The 18,232-nt window shown below is 39.8% G+C and overlaps 2 protein-coding genes across 2 annotated transcripts in view; both read right to left on the minus strand.

Annotated features, from left to right (window-relative positions):
• Positions 1-1,373: 1,373 nt before the first annotated feature.
• On the minus strand, positions 1,374-14,937 carry mcm7 (minichromosome maintenance complex component 7). The gene is made up of 15 exons (XM_042493957.1): positions 14,725-14,937; positions 11,275-11,354; positions 10,580-10,744; positions 10,000-10,124; positions 9,709-9,889; positions 9,478-9,615; positions 9,211-9,360; positions 8,947-9,061; positions 7,384-7,515; positions 7,014-7,097; positions 6,338-6,549; positions 5,979-6,244; positions 5,722-5,890; positions 3,439-3,548; positions 1,374-2,000 (listed from the first exon to the last, which is right to left on the minus strand). The coding sequence occupies exons 1-15, from the start codon at positions 14,753-14,755 to the stop codon at positions 1,775-1,777; spliced, it is 2,184 nt and encodes a 727-aa protein (XP_042349891.1). The 5' UTR covers positions 14,756-14,937; the 3' UTR covers positions 1,374-1,774.
• Positions 14,938-16,282: 1,345 nt separating this feature from the next.
• LOC121948257 (cohesin subunit SA-2) overlaps positions 16,283-18,232 on the minus strand; it is a 31,311-nt gene continuing 29,361 nt past the window's right edge. Inside the window, exons 30-32 of the mRNA XM_042493602.1 lie at positions 17,877-17,978; positions 17,676-17,769; positions 16,283-16,632 (exon numbers count right to left, since the gene is read on the minus strand). Coding sequence (XP_042349536.1) covers positions 16,582-16,632; positions 17,676-17,769; positions 17,877-17,978 — 247 coding nt within the window. The 3' untranslated portion in view covers positions 16,283-16,581. The remainder of the gene's footprint in view (positions 16,633-17,675; positions 17,770-17,876; positions 17,979-18,232) is intronic.

Genomic DNA, 18,232 nt, shown 5'->3' on the forward strand with positions numbered 1-18,232 from the left:
ACATTAAAAAAACTGTAAAAACAAAACAACTAGCCAAAATTTAAGAGAAAAATCAAAATTGAAAAATCAAAATAATCAAAATTAAAGACAATTATTTAATTAATTAAAACTATCAGAGCTCAAGTAAAGAGAATCAAAAAAAGAGGAAAAAAATCAAAATCAAAATTGAAGAAAAAAAATGTAAAATTTAAGAAAAAACTTCTTTTTCTTTAAATGGAAGAAAAATTACTTATGGGTCGAGACAATTTAGTCAAAATATTTATTTAACAAAAAATAATTTTGGTCAAGGGTAAAACATAAATGCGTTTGCAGGCAATTTTCTGTGCAATTTTTTGTTTATTGCTGCCTTGATTCCATCATTTCAGGTCAGAGAAAAAGTTAAAAAATGTGTTTTTCTGCTTTTTCTGCAAGACCAACTTAGAAAATTATTTGTAAAAAGATGTTGCCTCTTATTTTGACATTTTACAACGCAACATCAGAAATACAAACTCAGCAGTGCGTAGCATTAAGGCTTTAAGGTTGATTTAAGACATTTATTAACAATTTAAGCCTTAAGAATGCCTTTTAAAGACTGATAAGATGCACAGAAATGCTGTTAAAAGACAAATATTTCCTATTTCCAGCATCTTAACTGTCATGATTTCACCTTTTCTTTGTCACGTGTGATAATAAACTGAGAGTTTTAAAACTTTTGTTTGGATGAACAGGCTACCTGAAGCAGAAAACTGACATTTTTTAACAAATTCTTACTTTCGACAGGTTGATTTAGGATGATTTAATACCAATTTAGGCCTTATTTTTAGATTAGTTTATTCAATGCTTTTTAAAAATCTAAGGATTTGCAGAAACACTGGCAAAAAACAAAAAAAAATCATATTTCCAGCCTCTTAACTGTTAAGATTTCCAGCTTTTCTTTGTCTCATGTGACAGGAAACCGAACGCCTTTGGGTTTTAAAGCGTCTGTCGGCCAAAACAACCTAACTGAAGCTGAAAACTTGTAGTTTTGAAACTTCTAATGCACATTTAATAACAATTTTTTACTTTTGTAAAGACTAAATGATTAATACAAGGACACATAACCCTCGAATTAAACATGACATTATCTTTGCATTCCTAAACTAAACGGTTTTTGAGGCTGTAGCCCTCGGCTCTAGGAAACTGTTGAAGTTTCAAAATTTTATAGACTAAACAATAATTAAAATAATTGTTAGTTGTAACCCTCTATGTACACAGGTTTTACGAGCATGTTTTACTGAAAGCAGCAATTATGTCAAAAAAGCTGCTCCGGTAAACCAGGTGTTCAGGCGTGATTGAGGCACTTTAACCTTCATTTCATTCTCACACTGACGCCAAATCATCCACATAAAGCAGAGTTATTATTGAACCATCAATTTATTATAACTATATGTCACAATACAAGGCTCAACGTTAATTTACTTGGCCTAATTTAGCATCACAGCGTAAAAAATATACAGAAATACTTTGTGTCAAAGAAACTAGAAGCTTAAAGCTTTAAACTGCTTCACAATCCTAAATTCTGACGTACATATTTACAGGAGTTTAACTGGTGAACAGGAAGCTTGATATAAAAAAAGCTATAGGTCTCCAGCAGCGGGGAGTCTTGCAGTGTAGTCATGCTTAAAAAGTGTCCAGATTCAGCTCGACTTTTGCTACAAAATACCAGAGCAGGAAAACAGCAGAGCCCGTGTGCAAGTCCGTATGAAACCCCTCAGGTGGCTGAAACACAACATGCACCAAAGTGTCCCCGCTTTCTTCAGACAAAGGTGATTCGGGTGCGAGCCTGGTTCACCTGCCACACGTTCAGCTCCTCGTACTCCTCCAACGCCTCCTGGAACTGGGCGGGGGTGAAGCCACGGGAGACGCAGCGCTGCTCTGCTTCGGCCATGCGAACCACCCCACCAGCTCCACCGCGGCCGGCCACGCCCTCCGCGGAGAGCTCACGCACCAGAGAGAAGATGACGTCGGCCGGGCGCTGAGTCCTGCACAGAGAGAATTAAGAGTTCAGCTGAGACTTGAAGACCTCGGAAAAAGCTTTATTGCCTTTTGTAACATTGATTTTGGGTTGAAGGTCAATTAAATGTCTTAAAACAGAGGCAGGAAAATGTGAGTATCATTGTTAAAAGAGACACTTTAAGATACTCTTTACCTCCCTGAAACCGAAAACTGACATTTTTATATTTTTGTTTTTGTAGAGATTTAATTACAATTCTATTATTATTACTTACTATTTTAATTACTATCACTATGTACTACTACAGCTACATTCTTTGGGAGAATATTTTTGGAAAATATAACATCAGACTCCCTTTAACAAATATCACTTGAGCAATTTCTTACATGTTTGAAAAAAAAAAAACACTAGAAAAACGAGTTGAAAGTCAACATATGTCGACAGTGTTGTTAATTCGGCATCGATATATTTCATACAGAGAAAGTGAATTTGTGCACGAATTTTAGATTTTGGATTTTGTTGTCTCAACTTGCTACGCTGTTAGTTAGCTGCGCCGTCAGAGCAGGAGGAGACTGGCTATGAAAGGGAATCATTTCAAAAATAAAGCTTTTTGGTGAGTTAGATACACATCAAACTAAAGAAAGAGTCTTGTTCTCTCCACAGCTCCACCAGTTTCCTTATTTTTCCACACAACAGGAGGACGGAGACCGTTTCATGATTTGGCCCCTCCATGTTTACTGTCTACCCAATTTACTGCTTCCTGTTTGGTGCTGGAGAAAGTGCGCCAATTAGTTTGTTGACATTTACGTCATCGAACTTCAGTATTTGCATACAGCAAGAGTACAACATTAAACATGTTTGATTTTGTCTAAATGTCGTGAGGAGTAGACGGACTTCAGACAGCTGGGACTGAGTCTTATGACCAAGTTACAACCAAAAAGGTCAAGATCACGAGAGCGCGGACAAAAAGAGGCTAAACTCTCATGATTTTAGTCAAATATCTGACGGTTAGAAGATAACGATCTGCCTTCACCTTAAATCTCGATAAGAAATGATGTGATTTAAATCTTATTATTCAACTTTCAGCAACAAAACCTGCATATAAAAAGCAAACGATTCCTTGAATGAGGAAAAAATGATGTAAAGTCCTAACAGAAGAAGAAGCGTCTTTTCTCCCTCTCACACGGCTGTAAAAAGCCTTCGGGGCGTTTTGAAGCACAGACAGCAGTGTGTGTTGGGGGCGTGAACACGCCACAGGTCTGCCTCAGTGAACATGCTTCCGTGTGAAGAAAGCTCCATAAAAACCCAGAGACGTTTAACAGCTTCCTCCAGGACACGCAGCTACTGTTACGGGCAAACGAGGAACTCATAAAAGGGGCTTCTGGGTCGGACGACATCCGGTCACTAATGTTACGTAAAGGCCGCGGTTAAACGAACGCCACCATTAAGAAAGTGTTAACGCTGACCTTGTGGCGTTGGACTTGTCGGCTTGTAGCGAATCCTTCGACATCTCCATCAGTCTCATTGCCTCGTTGACGTCTTCCTTCTCCACGGTCTCCATCATGCGGAGGCGAGCCTGCAGAGAGGCGACAGAAGAAAAGAGTGGATTGTGATTGAGATGGAAGATGAAGTAAATGTGTATCAAAGTGGGAATTTAGTTTGACAGCAGATTTGTCTTCGTTGCGAAGGCTGCGCTGTGCCGGCACTGTCAGACCGAGACAAGTGCAATGCCCTCTGGGATGGCCGGCAATTGCCCAAGTCTCCGCCTCTCAACACCAGCTAGTCTCTCTACAGGTTGAAATGAAAACAAACAACATGACAAAAAGAGAACGCTTTTCGAATCCTTTTTTTTAAACGCAGAACACACTGATGTCGGCTCTGGCCATGGTCAGTTTTGCATGGGTTTGCACAGCTGCTCCTAACGCACACAGGCTGACTGCCCACCCTGCAAAGCTGAGCAGGAGCAGACGAACTCTTCTCTGCAGCTCACTCATGATGAGCGTCCATCTGTAGCAGCTCAACAAGCAGTTCAGACCACATGGTGCAATTAATTCGTTCTTAATTATTTACAACTCAAGCGCTTTCTTTCACACGGGACGGTTGCAGCTCGCCCCCTTGTGGACGTCTGTGTGCAGCACATCGCCAACCTGTGTGCCTGAAGTGCTGGTTTTGCAGTAGGTGGATGACTGCTACCTGCACAAACAGCACTTTTGACACCCAGAGGCTGAAACCAGATCACCGTAAAACACTTGAGTCAGGAAATAAACTTGTCTTTAGATGCCTTATGAATGTATACAAGGTGTATGTGAACCTGTGTGTGGATAATTTATGTTTGTGTGTGTGTATGTGTGTAGATGTATCTCACAACCACTGACACGCACACACACATCTGTATACAGTTTCTGCTAAGAATATATTTTTTTTTGCCTCTTGTCCTGAACCTGTCACACTGAACACTTGTTTTATCCTCTTTTTAATTTCATTTGTTTTTGTTTAATTCTGTTTTCTCTTCTACTCTGTCTGCGCCTTTATTTTATGTCTCGGTGTCACTTTTCATCATGTCTTTTGTCTGTTTATAAGTCCCTGCACTTGCCTTCACTTGTTTTTTTTCATCACCGCAAACAAAAAAGGAAGTTAAAATAAATAAACAGATGTCTTTTCAGAAAGCAGATAACAAAACACACCGTTATGAGGGCATGTATACATTTATGTGGTGTGCTGAGTCATGATGAGGAGTGATGATTATATCTCAGGTGTTTTGCAGACGGGAGATCGTTTGTCCAGCGTGGGAAAGAAGTGCTCACACTGCAGTAGGCAAGGTTATCATCACTACCTGCACTGTAAGCACTTTATCACACACTGGACTGTTGATGAAGACGCACGCAGACGGTAATCACTTTAAACAACTCCATTAATACCTTCATCAAAACATTAACCCAGTGTTTCTGTTCAGCGTTCCCACTCTCAGAGTATTTAAAAAGACGGGAACTTTTCTGACATCATCTCATACGTGCTTACACATTATGACCGACTGATCATGAGATACAGTAAACACCTGCAGATGCACAGCCCTTCACTGCGTTTACTTTATCTTACTATCATGGTGTATGGTTTTACACTATTATTATTGGTTATTATGAACCTTAAAGGAATGAAAACAGATTTTTTGTTATTTTTTGGATGACATGCTTTACAATTACTAAAAGCCTTTTTTTGTGTAAAATGACTATTTTGAAAATATTAAAGTTGGATAACTGCCTGTTTAATACCAAAATAAACCTTCCAACCAGTTTAACATTACTGGGAGTATCAGCCACTTCTGTTGTTTTGTCATCTAACCTGCATGTGCTATTTAATACAATCTGGGGGTGTTTTCATTTTTCACAACATAACCGAGAGCAGCCTCTTCATAACACCCCTGTCCTTAAAAAACATTTGAACATTGGTATGAGATCCTGAATAAAACTTTGCTCTTTACTCTGGTACTCTGATAATTAATCTTCAGCTAAAGGAAAAAAGGAAAATGTTTAAATAATTTTACAAAACATTTTAGTATTTCTTTCTATTCCATAACTGGAAAACTGGTCTATGGTTGTTCCAGTTCTCCTGGATGCACGGGAACTCTGATATTTGGCTCCTTTTAAATGTAATGGTACCAGAAAGGACTCGACAATGTTTAAAATCATAAAATATTAACATTTTGAGTTGCATTTTCAGTCAGCTCAGTAGAGCACAGTTGTAGCTCTCACCAGGGCCGTGGACAGACGGAGGATGGAGAGGAGGGTACGGGCAGAGGTGAAGGTGGTGTCTTTGCTGACTCGGGCCTCTTTCCTCATCTCCACGTAAGCGGCGGTGATGTAATCTGCCAGCGACTCGGGCACCACAGGCTGCCGCTTCTTACACACGGCGATGTAACGCCTGAATGGATTCGGATTTTTGTTAGCTCAGCGTTATGAAGTACATTTGTAGCTTTGACGTTTTGTGATGTAATGCAGATCAGCGTTACCTCATCAGCTTCATGTCGATGGGGGTGAAGTGAGTCGGCGGCTGGCGGCAGTGCTGGTGGACGTAGGTGATGTGCTGGGCCAGACGCAGATCGGCGTCGGCGTCGGGCTTGTCCTGGATCAGCCAGAGGAGGTCGAAACGGGAGAGCAGAGCGGCTGGCAGCTGGATGTTCTGCTCGATGCTCTTTCGGGGATTGTAGCGGCCGTAGGCGGGGTTGGCGGCTGCTAGAATAGAGCAGCGGGCATTGAGGGAGGTCATGATGCCGGCCTGGAGAGAGGAAGAACACATTAGTTGAGTTTAGACATCATTAGGTTTTAATGCCGACACTAATTAAGCCACAAGTGTGTGTTTTTTTTTTACCTTAGCGATGGAGATGGTCTGCTGCTCCATCACCTCGTGGATGGCTGTGCGATCAGCGTCTGCCATCTTGTCAAACTCGTCAATGCAGCAGATGCCCAGGTCAGCCAGCACCAAGGCTCCACCTTCCAGGGTCATTTCTCCGGTCAGAGGGTCGCGCATCACCGCCGCAGTCAGACCGACGCCAGACGAGCCGCGACCTGTTGTGTACTGGCCTGGAGAGCGGAGAGGGGGCGAGGGGAAGTGAGCAGACCACGACGAAATGACAGCCGCCTTCATTTTGTTTTTAAACTGCATACAGTCCCGAAGACACTCAGATGACTGTTAATCTTTTGTTTGCACGCACTCAGAATTTTTGATCTTTTTGTCATGTTTTAAATTTCTATACGCCCATTTGGGTTTCTAACCTCTCCATTTTCTTTTTGACCCGTTTTCTGTTTTTAATGGTGTGAAAAAGTAAAGTAAAAAAATAAAAGTACTCACTGGAATGATACAAAGTAGGTAAAACTACAGCGTCTAACATCTGGCATAAAAACAGCCGTAACTCTGCTCTTGATACACGATCGCATCCAAAGTTAATATTTCACTGCGTGAACCTTAATGGAGAGAAAACGCCTCGCCGGATAAAATATTAAACCAGATCCAGGACTTTTACTCAAACAAACAGGACTGTACTCACTTCGGGGAGCCAGACGGTCGATGTAGGAGAGCAGCTGGGACTTGGCGACTCCTGGGTCTCCCATCAGGCAGATGTTTATGTTTCCTTAACACAAAATTCATAAGAAAATGAAACACGCTCCAAATATATTGATAGGAGACAGGACTTGATTATATGCACAAAACTTCAGCTGTTTTAAATGTGCTCTACAAATAATCTGATATGAATATTCTTGACAACAAAGTATATTCCAAAGGATGCAACTAATCTTTATGTACTGTTGGTTTATGATTTACTGATGGGACAAAACTTTATTGATCTCTGAAATAAACGGCCTGAATCCTCCCTCTATAGTTGAGTAAGAGATTAAGCGTCTGGACTCGGAGCTCACCTCTGATCTTCATGCCTTTAGGAGCTTGTTCCACTCCTCCAACCAGCAGCAGCAGCAGAGCCTTCTTCACGTCTTCGTGTCCGTAGATCTCTGGTGCAATCGAGCCGGCTAGTTTCTCATAAAATCCTTCCTCTGCAACAGATAATACAATCACTGTAGTTAGTAAACACATCAGCGCCGTCAACACGGGCTACATCCACACACATACATTTATGTTTTACGGCGTTTAAATATTGCTACGTTTACGCCGAGTGTTTCTCAATACGACATTTGAACAAGTCAGATGGACATCAGCTGGTGGAGGAGCAGGCACAAGAGAGACCTGCTGAGGCCACCAGACAACCTGTTCACACCTCCGCTCAGTGCAAACCTCTGCAAACACTCGAACATATCAAATAACACAGCGCATATCAGCCCAGATAACAGTGACAGTGGTACCAACTTAAACCATGGAGAGAAAAAAGAAACAAATAAAATATATAGTTATATAACATACAGTTGATATATAATATAAATATTTAACCAATCTATTAAACTTTTTTGGAGAAGGTAAAGTCCATATTCCTTAGAGGACAATAATAATGGAGATGAGGTCAAAGCATATTAAAAAGCAGCATACTCTAAATACCATAAGGACAATGATCAACAGAGCTTAATAGCTATAGAGAATAAAACTGTCCACACTTATACAAATAAATACACACACACATGCGTACACCTAAAGAAAAGAGACTGTGTCTAAAGCGTTATTTAAACACCAAAGCCTGGAGCTCTTTTTGGTTAAGTGTTCAGACTTTCGTATATGCCTCTGATGCTGGACATTTAGTGATTTGGGACTTCTAGTGTGGGTACTCTTTTCCCGCGGCTTCCTCCTGCATCGAATAATGCTCAGCCACCCTGATGTGGAAAACTATCATCTCTGCTCGCAGGACTTTTTGTGTCTTGTTGTGCCCAAAGTCAAAACTAAATTTGGAACAAATGCTTATTGGTTCTCTGCACCTGCAGCAAGAACAATCTGCAGAATTTTTTATGCATCATGCTGACCTTGAATGAGTTTACATCATGGAAACGTACTGAGTGCAGGCTGTCTACGTGCAACTGTTTTATCTTATTATTATTTATTCAGATCTTTGTGCTTTTATGTGAATTTTAGTTGCTGTATATCTGCTATTCTTGGCTATTCTTTTAGTAAGAGATCTTTGATCTCAATGGGACAATCCATTTTAAATAAAGGCTAAATAAATAATATATCACCATATTTGCTTTGTAACAACTCCCAATCTGCTTTCTGTTGCCTTGACCACCTTAAACTGATGTGTTACTTAAATTAACACTTCTACCTCTTCATCAGTCAACGCAAAGAAATTAACAGACATGAAAAAGTATTTTCTTTTACAACGCAACCAACTGCAGAGTTTTCTGTTTACAGCAACATTTTCAATGTCCTGTCATGAGTTAGGGCGTGTTAGCGGAGAATTATTTCTGAAACTCCGCTAAAATGGTTGTGTATGAAGATGTTTAAGTTTTAAAATAAAAATGCGTTAGTGTTCCTCGGGATCCAACCTGTGATGCTGCGCAGCTCGTCCTCGGACAGATCCTCATTGCCGAGCTCATCGTCCTCCGTCTTGTTCATGAGTGTGATGCTATGAGCCTCCATGTACGTTTCTGACAGAAGACCCTGAAATAACCATGAAAAAAAAAAAAAAAAGTCAGGAAAGAAAGAACTTTAGAATCACAGAGCTGATGTAAACCAGACAAATTATAAATTCAGCTTAAAAGCCACACACACACACACACACACACACACACACACACACACACACACACCTGAGTAGCCTGTTTGAATCCTGTGCGCAGCAGAGGGAGGAAGACTCCGGTGATGGCAACGTGGTCTCCTGGCTGAGCAATACGCGTGTTTTCTCCACGGGCGTAAATCGACATGCTCCTTGGAATATTTCCGACTGGCACCTGGTCGCTCTGTGAGACGACACGAATAAAACTCATGAAAATGGAAACTTGCTTAATTTACGACAACAATACAATTCACGGAGCCAATCTAAGGCGGCAGTAAGAGAGCATTTCATTGTTCCTCACATGTTCCTGAATACGCAGCTCCTGGAACTTGACAAATTTGGAGCCTCTGGTCTGCAGGTAGAGTCGGCCTCCGGATTTGTTGGTGACGCACTCTTGACTGGGACACATGATGAGGGGCATGAAGGTGGGGGACTGGATCTGAGGGACAAAAAGTCTTCATGAGGAACATCTGATAAATGCGTGTATTGTCACAGGATGTAATTAATTACAGGAATAAAACAAATATCTCACTGGTTGATAGGTCTCGGCACCACACTGGTCACACGTGTACGTAGCCACAGCCATCATCGGTTTGACCTCGGTGGCTCGAGTCACTATACCTCGAACTGCCACCAGATGCCCGATGCTGTCCGCCCGCACGTCACGCACCACTTTGGGTTTAGCGGTGGTGGGAGACTTAAAGTACAGCTCGCTGTGGAAGGAAGATGACGGTGATGAAAAAGGTATTCAAACATAAATACATGTGCAAGATCTGCTGCAGCAGAACAACTGTGATTAAACTCTGAATCTGACCCAACTTACAATCTCCTCATGAGCTCAGGTGGGTATTGGTTACGAGGGTCTCGGGTGTCTGCGGGGTCGCGACCCCTCTGCTCCATCATTAGCCTGTGCTCAATGTACACGTCCAAAGAATCCTTGGCCACAATCTGAATTTAACAAAAGCAGTTTTGTATTTTAATAAACAAACATTTGAACATGAACCTGACTGTCAGATACTGTGATTTCAATTTACTGCAGCTGATCAAAATGTCTCAACTTTATTTATGAATCCTACAGCAGGGATTCTCATCTTGCAACTTTTGCTAAATGACTGAGGGCCAGGGGCCAGTCAACCAAAAAAAACAATCATATTAAATAAGTAGCTCAGACTCCTGATAGGAGGATCCTCCCTACATACTTTTTTTTGATACACAATCTGTATTTTGAGGTTTCTGAATGCACTCTGGCAACTAATTTATATTCAAATTACAAAAAACCCCAGTGTGAATCAATTCATTTTCATTATGAATTACAAAAATGGTCGTCGGGTCATATCTGGCCAACGATAGGGACCATAAGGCGACTCGCTGCCCTACAGGATCAACTGTGCATGCACACTCACGTCTCTTTCTTTGTACTCTGGCAGCAGCTCATGGACAGCGTCGGCGAACAGGTCCGTGTAGCGCTTGGCATTCTCGCAGACACTTTCAACCAGCTCGGGGTATTCCTCGGCCACGTCATCCAGCTCCACAAAGAAAGACACCTGCTCTCTGTGAGCCAGCGCCACCTGAACACACAACAGAGTATTTAGACAAGCCATTTAATTAACAGGACATCTACTACATTTACAGCACACTGATATTCTGAACATGTCAATATCCTGCATGTTTTGTTTGGATATTCCAAATTAAGCCTTTTTTTTTTTTTTTTTTACAAATTAACCATTTCTGATAAAGACGTGGGATTTTCTGACATTATTCTGGTTTTAAAAGCATTCATTGGACATGTATACTGCACGCCGAAAATGTTTCACAATTAGTTCTTTTAATCTGCAACACCTGGCTTTCTGTCTTTTTAAGATCACTTCTATGTTCTGTCATTAGTTGATTAGTTGTACACAAACCAAACAGTCAACAGTCTGCAAGGCTTTGGTAGAGATGCATGTCCAAAAGAAAAAAGCCACATTTCTGGTCAAGAGGAGAAACACCTACTTTTATAATTGACTTGGATCAGCACTAACAACACTCATAGCCAAGGCTAAAAAAAACACCCACTTCTGAAAGCTAAACCCATTTATTATTTGTTTAGTATACTTACAAGTTGAGCTCCATATTTAAACACCTTCTTCCCATTGTCATCCTCCGTGTAAAACTCCTGCAGGAACCTTTTGCATTTGTCTGCAAAAACAAAACAAAAACACCTCCAGCTTTACTCACAGCACAACAACACAGGCCACATCCAGCAAACACTGGGTGGAGATTGTTTGTTCCCTGCATGGTCTCACAAAGAAATGACAGTTTAGTGATGTTATCTTTGCATTTGTTTTTGATATTAAAGCGGCTTTCTGAGTTTAAAAGCCTGATGAACACCACCACCACTGGGCCTACAAACTGGGAGCTAATTTGTTGTCCTGCGACGACCCCCTTTGTTGAGTAACATGGCATCCTGTAATCTCGATGAGTCACTACACTGGAGCACAAACTGCCACTGCTGCACTACAGGAAACAAATGCCACTCGAGTGTGTCTACTATCACAGTTTTAGAGTAAAAATAACCGACATTACGCAGCAGATAGCTCCGGGGTGAGAATGTAAATACAACAACAGGCGCGCTCAGTTCAGTGTCCATTTTTTTTGGGAGAGAAAATATCCCTCACTTCACGAAAGAGCCACAACTACTAACTATATTTAATTCCACCTCACAAAAAACCAAACTAGTCTTAGCGCGGTAATTAAAATACTCCACTTACTTTGTCGCTGTGGCAGAAAATGCGCAGCTCGCGTTTATTATTTCTCTGTTCGAGGATGTTTTTGTAAACAAAGCAGCACATGGCTTTTGTGCCTCGTCACTGGAGTATCCCTCCGCGACCCCCCTCCGCTCTGCAAAATAGTCCTGGCTGTTGTTTTCAAACCGTGACCAGCCATCTTCTAACGTCACCGCAGGTCAGCTGCGTTGTGTTGAGCAGAAGCATCATCCTCGATATTAGCTATTGTTTTTAATATAATCATTAGGCTGTAAGAAGTCGCCGATTTAATGTTTAAACGATGGCGGTTTCCGACCGTTGGTACACGAACTTGTACCCGTCTGTGTGATGCAGCTGTCGCATTCACAGATTGGACGATGGCCTTTTGTTAAGTTTCAGGTTTGAAGTTAAACGAGAAATAATTCACAAAAACACTGTTATTGAGCCATATAAAATAGCGTTAATACATTTACTAAAACGGAGAGGTGATTCGTCACGTAATTGTAATGTTTCTGCTAGGGACTGTTCTGTATTTATCAAAAACGCAGCGTTATTCTTTGGTTAAAGGCTCTAGCTTGTTTGCATTAACTGTTGGAATATAAGCAAATGTTACCAAACAAATAACACTCTTAACTAATCAAGGGCCAGTTAAATTATAAGAGTTGTTTCAGGCATTTTTAAGCGCCCTAAAACAATGATACTCCTCCACTAATCCTTAAGTAACTACAGCTAGCTTCCACAATGCTAGCAGTAAGGGACTGTTCTGTATTTATCAAGGAAGAGGGCGGCTGGTGGGACTTTTTTAAAAATTTATTTCTGACCCTCCTCGAGGCTACATTTTTCTCAGTGAGTCTCCCAAAGTAACTTAGGGAAAATACATGCTATAAAATAATTGTTTTAAAAATTTACCGTTTGATATTTGAAAGTTAAATGTGAAATATTGGAGTTTTTTTTTTTTTTTAAAAAAAAAATTTATTTGTTTTTTCACTCTTATCGTGCATGCTGGTTAATTCGTCAAAAAGGCAACATTTTAAAAGGAAACATATAATAAAGGGAATTTCCACCTTTAAAGGTTTTTTTTATGTGGATAAGAATTGTACACACAAAAGAATTTCTGCTGTTACATTTTCAGATTTTTAAATGAAACGTGCCTCCCAAACCCACATCTTTTTAAATTGGCAGTTAAATAAATGCAAAATACAGCCATTTAAAGAGCCCTGCTCTTTGTTTAAAGGAGTGGGTGTAGTGCAAACAGTGAAGATGCATGTCAAATTACTTTTTCTTCACTGGAGAGGGACTTATATTTCTTTTCGGCTGAGACAAAAGGCAAACAAATTAAAATGGTTTTATATTGTATTTACACACACATGGGTTTGAAGGAACATTTTCTTTGAACGGGGCCATGATTACACCATGTATCATTAAAGCTGTAAATACTGAAATTAATGTTAGATTTCTAATTTCCGGCAGTCCTTGGACACATCATGTGCAACAAAGCTGTAAAAGGACCATAGCAAAATCTGAGCTCAAAGAAGTGATATTTATCAAAATCACCTATGAAACATTTAAATTCTAGCAAATAATACTAATAAACCACTTGCACTGTTAAGCATGTACAACGAGAGTTAGAAACGGAGGATTTTATCAAATCCAAGATTTCATCCTCAGCTTTCAACTTTAAAACATCAAAGGGTACAATTTAAAATCTAATGATTTATGGTCATGCATTTCTCAGTCACTTAGAGAGGCTTAAGGTAAGATATTTGTAGTTTTATGGGGAATAAAAAAAACAAAAACAGTCACACCTCAGCCACCCCCTCCTCTGACAAGTAGAGAACAGTCCCTAAGTGTTGGCCTGCTAACGTAACGTCTGTTGGGGAAGTTAGCAGCAGTTTGTGGAAGACTGTATTTGTTAAAAGTCACTTAAAACCCTGAAACAAGTCTTTGAGAATATCGATTAGTTAAAACAGTGCAGAAAGCCAACGTGCACCTTAAAGACGTTATTTATTTCTTAGCGTTTGCTTGTGTTGTGCCGTTTTATCGCCGAGAAAGGAGCGATAATAAAGTTTATAATCTAGATAATTCCCCTTCATAACGTAGCGTTTGTTACCTAACGTCAAATCCGCCATGTTGATCTAACTTATTTAAAATCCGTTTCTATCCACGTAACGCTAACTTGATTGTTCTGTCGATTTAACGCGTATTTTATGACTTGATATGGTAAAGTTACGCATTTAAAAAACCGCAACAAGCAAAGAGGAGCACACGATGTCAACACAACAACAAACTTGTAACTAATAATTTCCGCTCCGTCTGCATTAACTGAGTGTTGGTTATTGTTGAACATGTGCTTACACACTGTGGCGCCTGCTCCTTTGTTTAAACGGCTCCATCCGGGTCACCGAGCAGTCACAAGCTCACAAACTTTAACCAGTTACTAACAAGCTAACGTTAGGTAACGCTCAGAAAGACTGTGCAACTTCAAATTGTACATCGGAATCACATGAAACAGCATTATTCGACTATTCGATAAAAATACACATTAATATGCATAAGTGGATGGGCTGTAGTCGTGAGCATACGAGAGTGTAAAGGGAAAAACGAGGCAACAAGTAGATGAGTGATTATTTTGCAGCGTTACAACACAAGAATTACTCTAAGGTGTCTTAATTCAAATGCAAACTACGATAAAAGTTCGCTAGCCAACATTTTCTAACAGCATTTCATAAAACAGACTTAGCTAGTTGAGTCACTTGGGCCAACCTGTTGCTCCCATGCTGTTATTGTGAAAGTTAAACCATTACCTTTCTCTGCCGCGTAATCCTTACGAGACATAACTGCAGACCCTCGCGCGAGATAACTTGCTTTCGAAATCCAAAAACGCACAAAAGAACCAAAAAGACGGTTCAAATTCACGGTTTATTCGGTTTACTATCACCGGAGACCAGCGTTCATTCACTTGCAGCTTACAGCTCTCCCCCTGGTCGCGGTACAAGAAGTGGCGCGAGTCTGACGTCCGCGACAGCCAATCACGTTGCCTCGTTCCACTGGGAGAGGCGGGCTTTCGTGGTGGCGCGAAAATTGCGGGCGATGGCGCGTCACGTGACCTGACAAACTTCCGCTCTGTTAGTCAGTATTGGCGCGAAAAGCGATGATTGGATTTCATACAGCATAGTGACCCCACAGTGAACTCAGGCACTGTGGACTGTAGTGCGAATGACATAAACAAGTTATTATCAAATAATCTCGTTAAAACTAAGGTATTTCACAGTATACACGATAGACTAATTATAGTTAACACTTTATGAAAATATAGGCTACAGTTTTCTGACTCTTAGATATAATGGCCATGTAGGCGGATTTAACACAAATAATCCTTTACAAATAAGTTAAAAAAAACACTTTATGGAAAGAAAATAAAGGATTGCTATGCTCTTCTGCACAGCAATACACTTAACTGTGCCTCATATTTTAAGACATTGTTACTAGACTGTGGCAAAATACAGTATTTTGTAGTAGCAGTGAAATTAATTATTGAAAATGTAATGACCTTTTTAATTTTTTTGACTGTTATAAATCTAATGTGCAGTATTTGGATTCTTGTATAGCAAGCATTATTGATCTCAAAATGACTTAAGATGAGTTTTAATAAAGTAATACGTTTTAAAATGTTAATTTCCAATGAATGTGAGCAGTAGACTGTGAATGTGTGCTGTTTTGTCAGCTACCTTTTGTTTAAATCTAAATTTATAACAAAGTAATAATACACATTTTACACTTTATTTACAGATATTCCACATCATATTTATTCAGAATATATTAACACTTTTATCTTTAAAAAACAGCTCACCAGAAATACAAACTTAGCTGGGCTGCTGGAGCTATGGAGCAAAAAACTAAAGCAGAAAAAAGGCATCTGCACACTCAACTTGTGCAATCGACCAAAAGCTTGCATTAAAAAGATTTTTTCACAGAATGAGTGTGTGGATCTTCTCCTTTTACCCATTTTTTTCAATTTCCCAGCAATTTATTATCATCTGGAACATTCATTTAATCATAAGAAGGAAAGAAAGGACATCAGGAGCATGAACTGTATTGGTTACTAGCTTTTTCTGCCCTAAATTTACTAATAATTTACAGGATGTGCATTTTCTAAATTGCCCTGAGAGTGTGTGCATTACTCCCACTCCCACTCATTGACATCCTTTCTTGTGATGTTATTAACGACACTTTCAGTAGTATTTGCTCAATTAAACATCTTTTAATTAACAAATAATTAACAAGTGTTACACAAAAAAGTGTAATTTACAACAGTGAAGATTCAAAATGTGGAACACAGCAGAGACTTTCAGCGCGCTGCCAGCCTTCAGGGATCTAACTGAACTTCTTTTCTATTCAACATTTTGTGTTTGAAACATAAACAGTCGTAAAAGTGAATTGCAAAAACTATTGTCCCCATGCTTGTATTCATAATAATAATTTTTGCCTTTGTCTTCCCCTCCAACAAAATTAATATAGATCTGATCGGTGAACTCAGCGAGGGATCATTTAGAGGAACATTAATACACTCAGATGTACTGAAACCACTGGAAACGCAGCAGTGTTGAAGACATTTTTGAAACGTAAATGTTGTTCTGCAGGCGATGCAGGTCACTGTGCCCTCAGTCAAAGAGCTCATCAAGGATGCTGGCGGAGGTGTGACGTGTGGAGGGCTGCAGAACAAAAACAGGATGAAGAAAGTTTGCCAGGAATGCAGCCAGTAATCTATATTTACTCTTTTTGATTAAAAATATTGAAGTCAAGCAAAGAAAACATAAAAATTGCATACTTATAAATTATACTTAAGTGGTTCTACAATTGCTCAGAATGTACAAATCTGTTACACAGCTCCACAAACACTGTATTTGTATATGAAAAAATTATAAATATTATTTGCATTCACAGGTATTAATTCAGTTGTAACTCAGTTACAATCAATAGACATTTCTCACCTAAAATAATACTGGAACTCCTCCTGGAGCTGCAAAACATACACGAGCCTTACGCCAACACAGCTTATCAGAATAAATAATGGGTCTAAACCAGCATTCATAAACATATTTTACCACAAGGTATCAACTCTGCAGCTGACAATTTATAATTATTTGCTAATTAATCTTTAAAGTGTTGGTGGTGAGAGTCAACAAATCTATCGGTGCACTATTTAATTCTCCATTTTCCTCCGAGATGCTTATTCTTTTGAATTTTAAATTCATTCCTAGCCTTGTGAGTGAAACTCAAGACCAGCAACTGCTATTGAGGTTTGGCAAAATTGAGAGGAAAAGGAGCTAGGCAGGTGAGCATATGACACATTTTTCAAAACGTAAAAAAAAAGTATTAGATGCTTTCGCAATGTGTTTTTTTTACAATTTGAAAAGACTTTCTTTAGGACTATACTTATGATAAATACAAATGTCAAAAATTGACAATTATGTATTTCCATGTGATTTTGAGTCAAAGCCACAGGGAGCCAATAGAGACAAAAGAGCTGCGTGTCTCCAGGGCTCCAGGCTGCTCCTGTTCTAGTACAAAATAGTAGCACAAAAGTGTATTATAAGCTGCTACTTAAATGGATTACATGAAATTGGGAGAATGCCATAAATACCCAACTGATATGAAGCTGGCTTATCAGTCGTAAGTGCAGCATACCTGATGTAAATGAGTATTTTGTTGTGAAATGGTATCACCAACATGTGTCAAGATTTTTTTTTTTTACCAGTGTATATGCAGATTCATGTTCAGAGTCGCTTTCATAATCCTCAATCTCAGGCTCCTCTCTTCCTGCGTCTCCGTCTTCGATCAGAGAAAGTCTGCAGAGAAAACAGTTTATTCTAATGTAATTATGCAAACCTGATAATCAAGAAATTAGACAAACTATTTCCTAACAATTCAGTTTCTCCTCTTGGATCAGTCTTACAAGGTGAGGTGGGAGTCCAGGTCCTGCTGATCCACAGTGGGGCTGGACTCACTGGAGGGGAGCTGATTTCGAGCGGTGGGCTTCACTTTTCTCACCGGAGAGCTGGTGAACAGAAGCAGGTAACATTTAGCAGCCACGAAGTCTTTGTCTCATAATATTACTGGTAAAATAGCAAAAGTACCTGTGAACCTTCCTTCTCTCCATCTATCCGGGTTCCTACAGCTGAACTTCTTAAAGCCTTTTCTACTCAAATACGGATTGAAAACGGCTATTTTCCTCTAAGTTTGGCCTCTCATCCGCATCCAAACAGTTATACTCCACTAAAACAGATATTTGGAAAATGCTTTTGAAAGTGC

This window comes from Plectropomus leopardus, chromosome 9 (assembly GCF_008729295.1).
Source record: "Plectropomus leopardus isolate mb chromosome 9, YSFRI_Pleo_2.0, whole genome shotgun sequence".
NCBI lineage: Eukaryota > Metazoa > Chordata > Actinopteri > Perciformes > Serranidae > Plectropomus > Plectropomus leopardus.

Bases quoted from the DNA above. Each gene is read 5' to 3' on its own strand.
- mcm7 (XM_042493957.1), bottom strand. From the start codon at position 14,755: ATGTCTCGTAAGGATTACGCGGCAGAGAAAG. The intron at 10,125-10,579 runs GTGAGTGTGCAT...TGTTAAATTCAG, and splicing joins CAGAGTACAAAGAAAGAGAC to ATTGTGGCCAAGGATTCTTT. The intron at 7,516-8,946 runs GTTGGATCCCGA...TATCTGTTGCAG, and splicing joins CGAGCTGCGCAGCATCACAG to AGGAAGGATTTTATGAGAAA.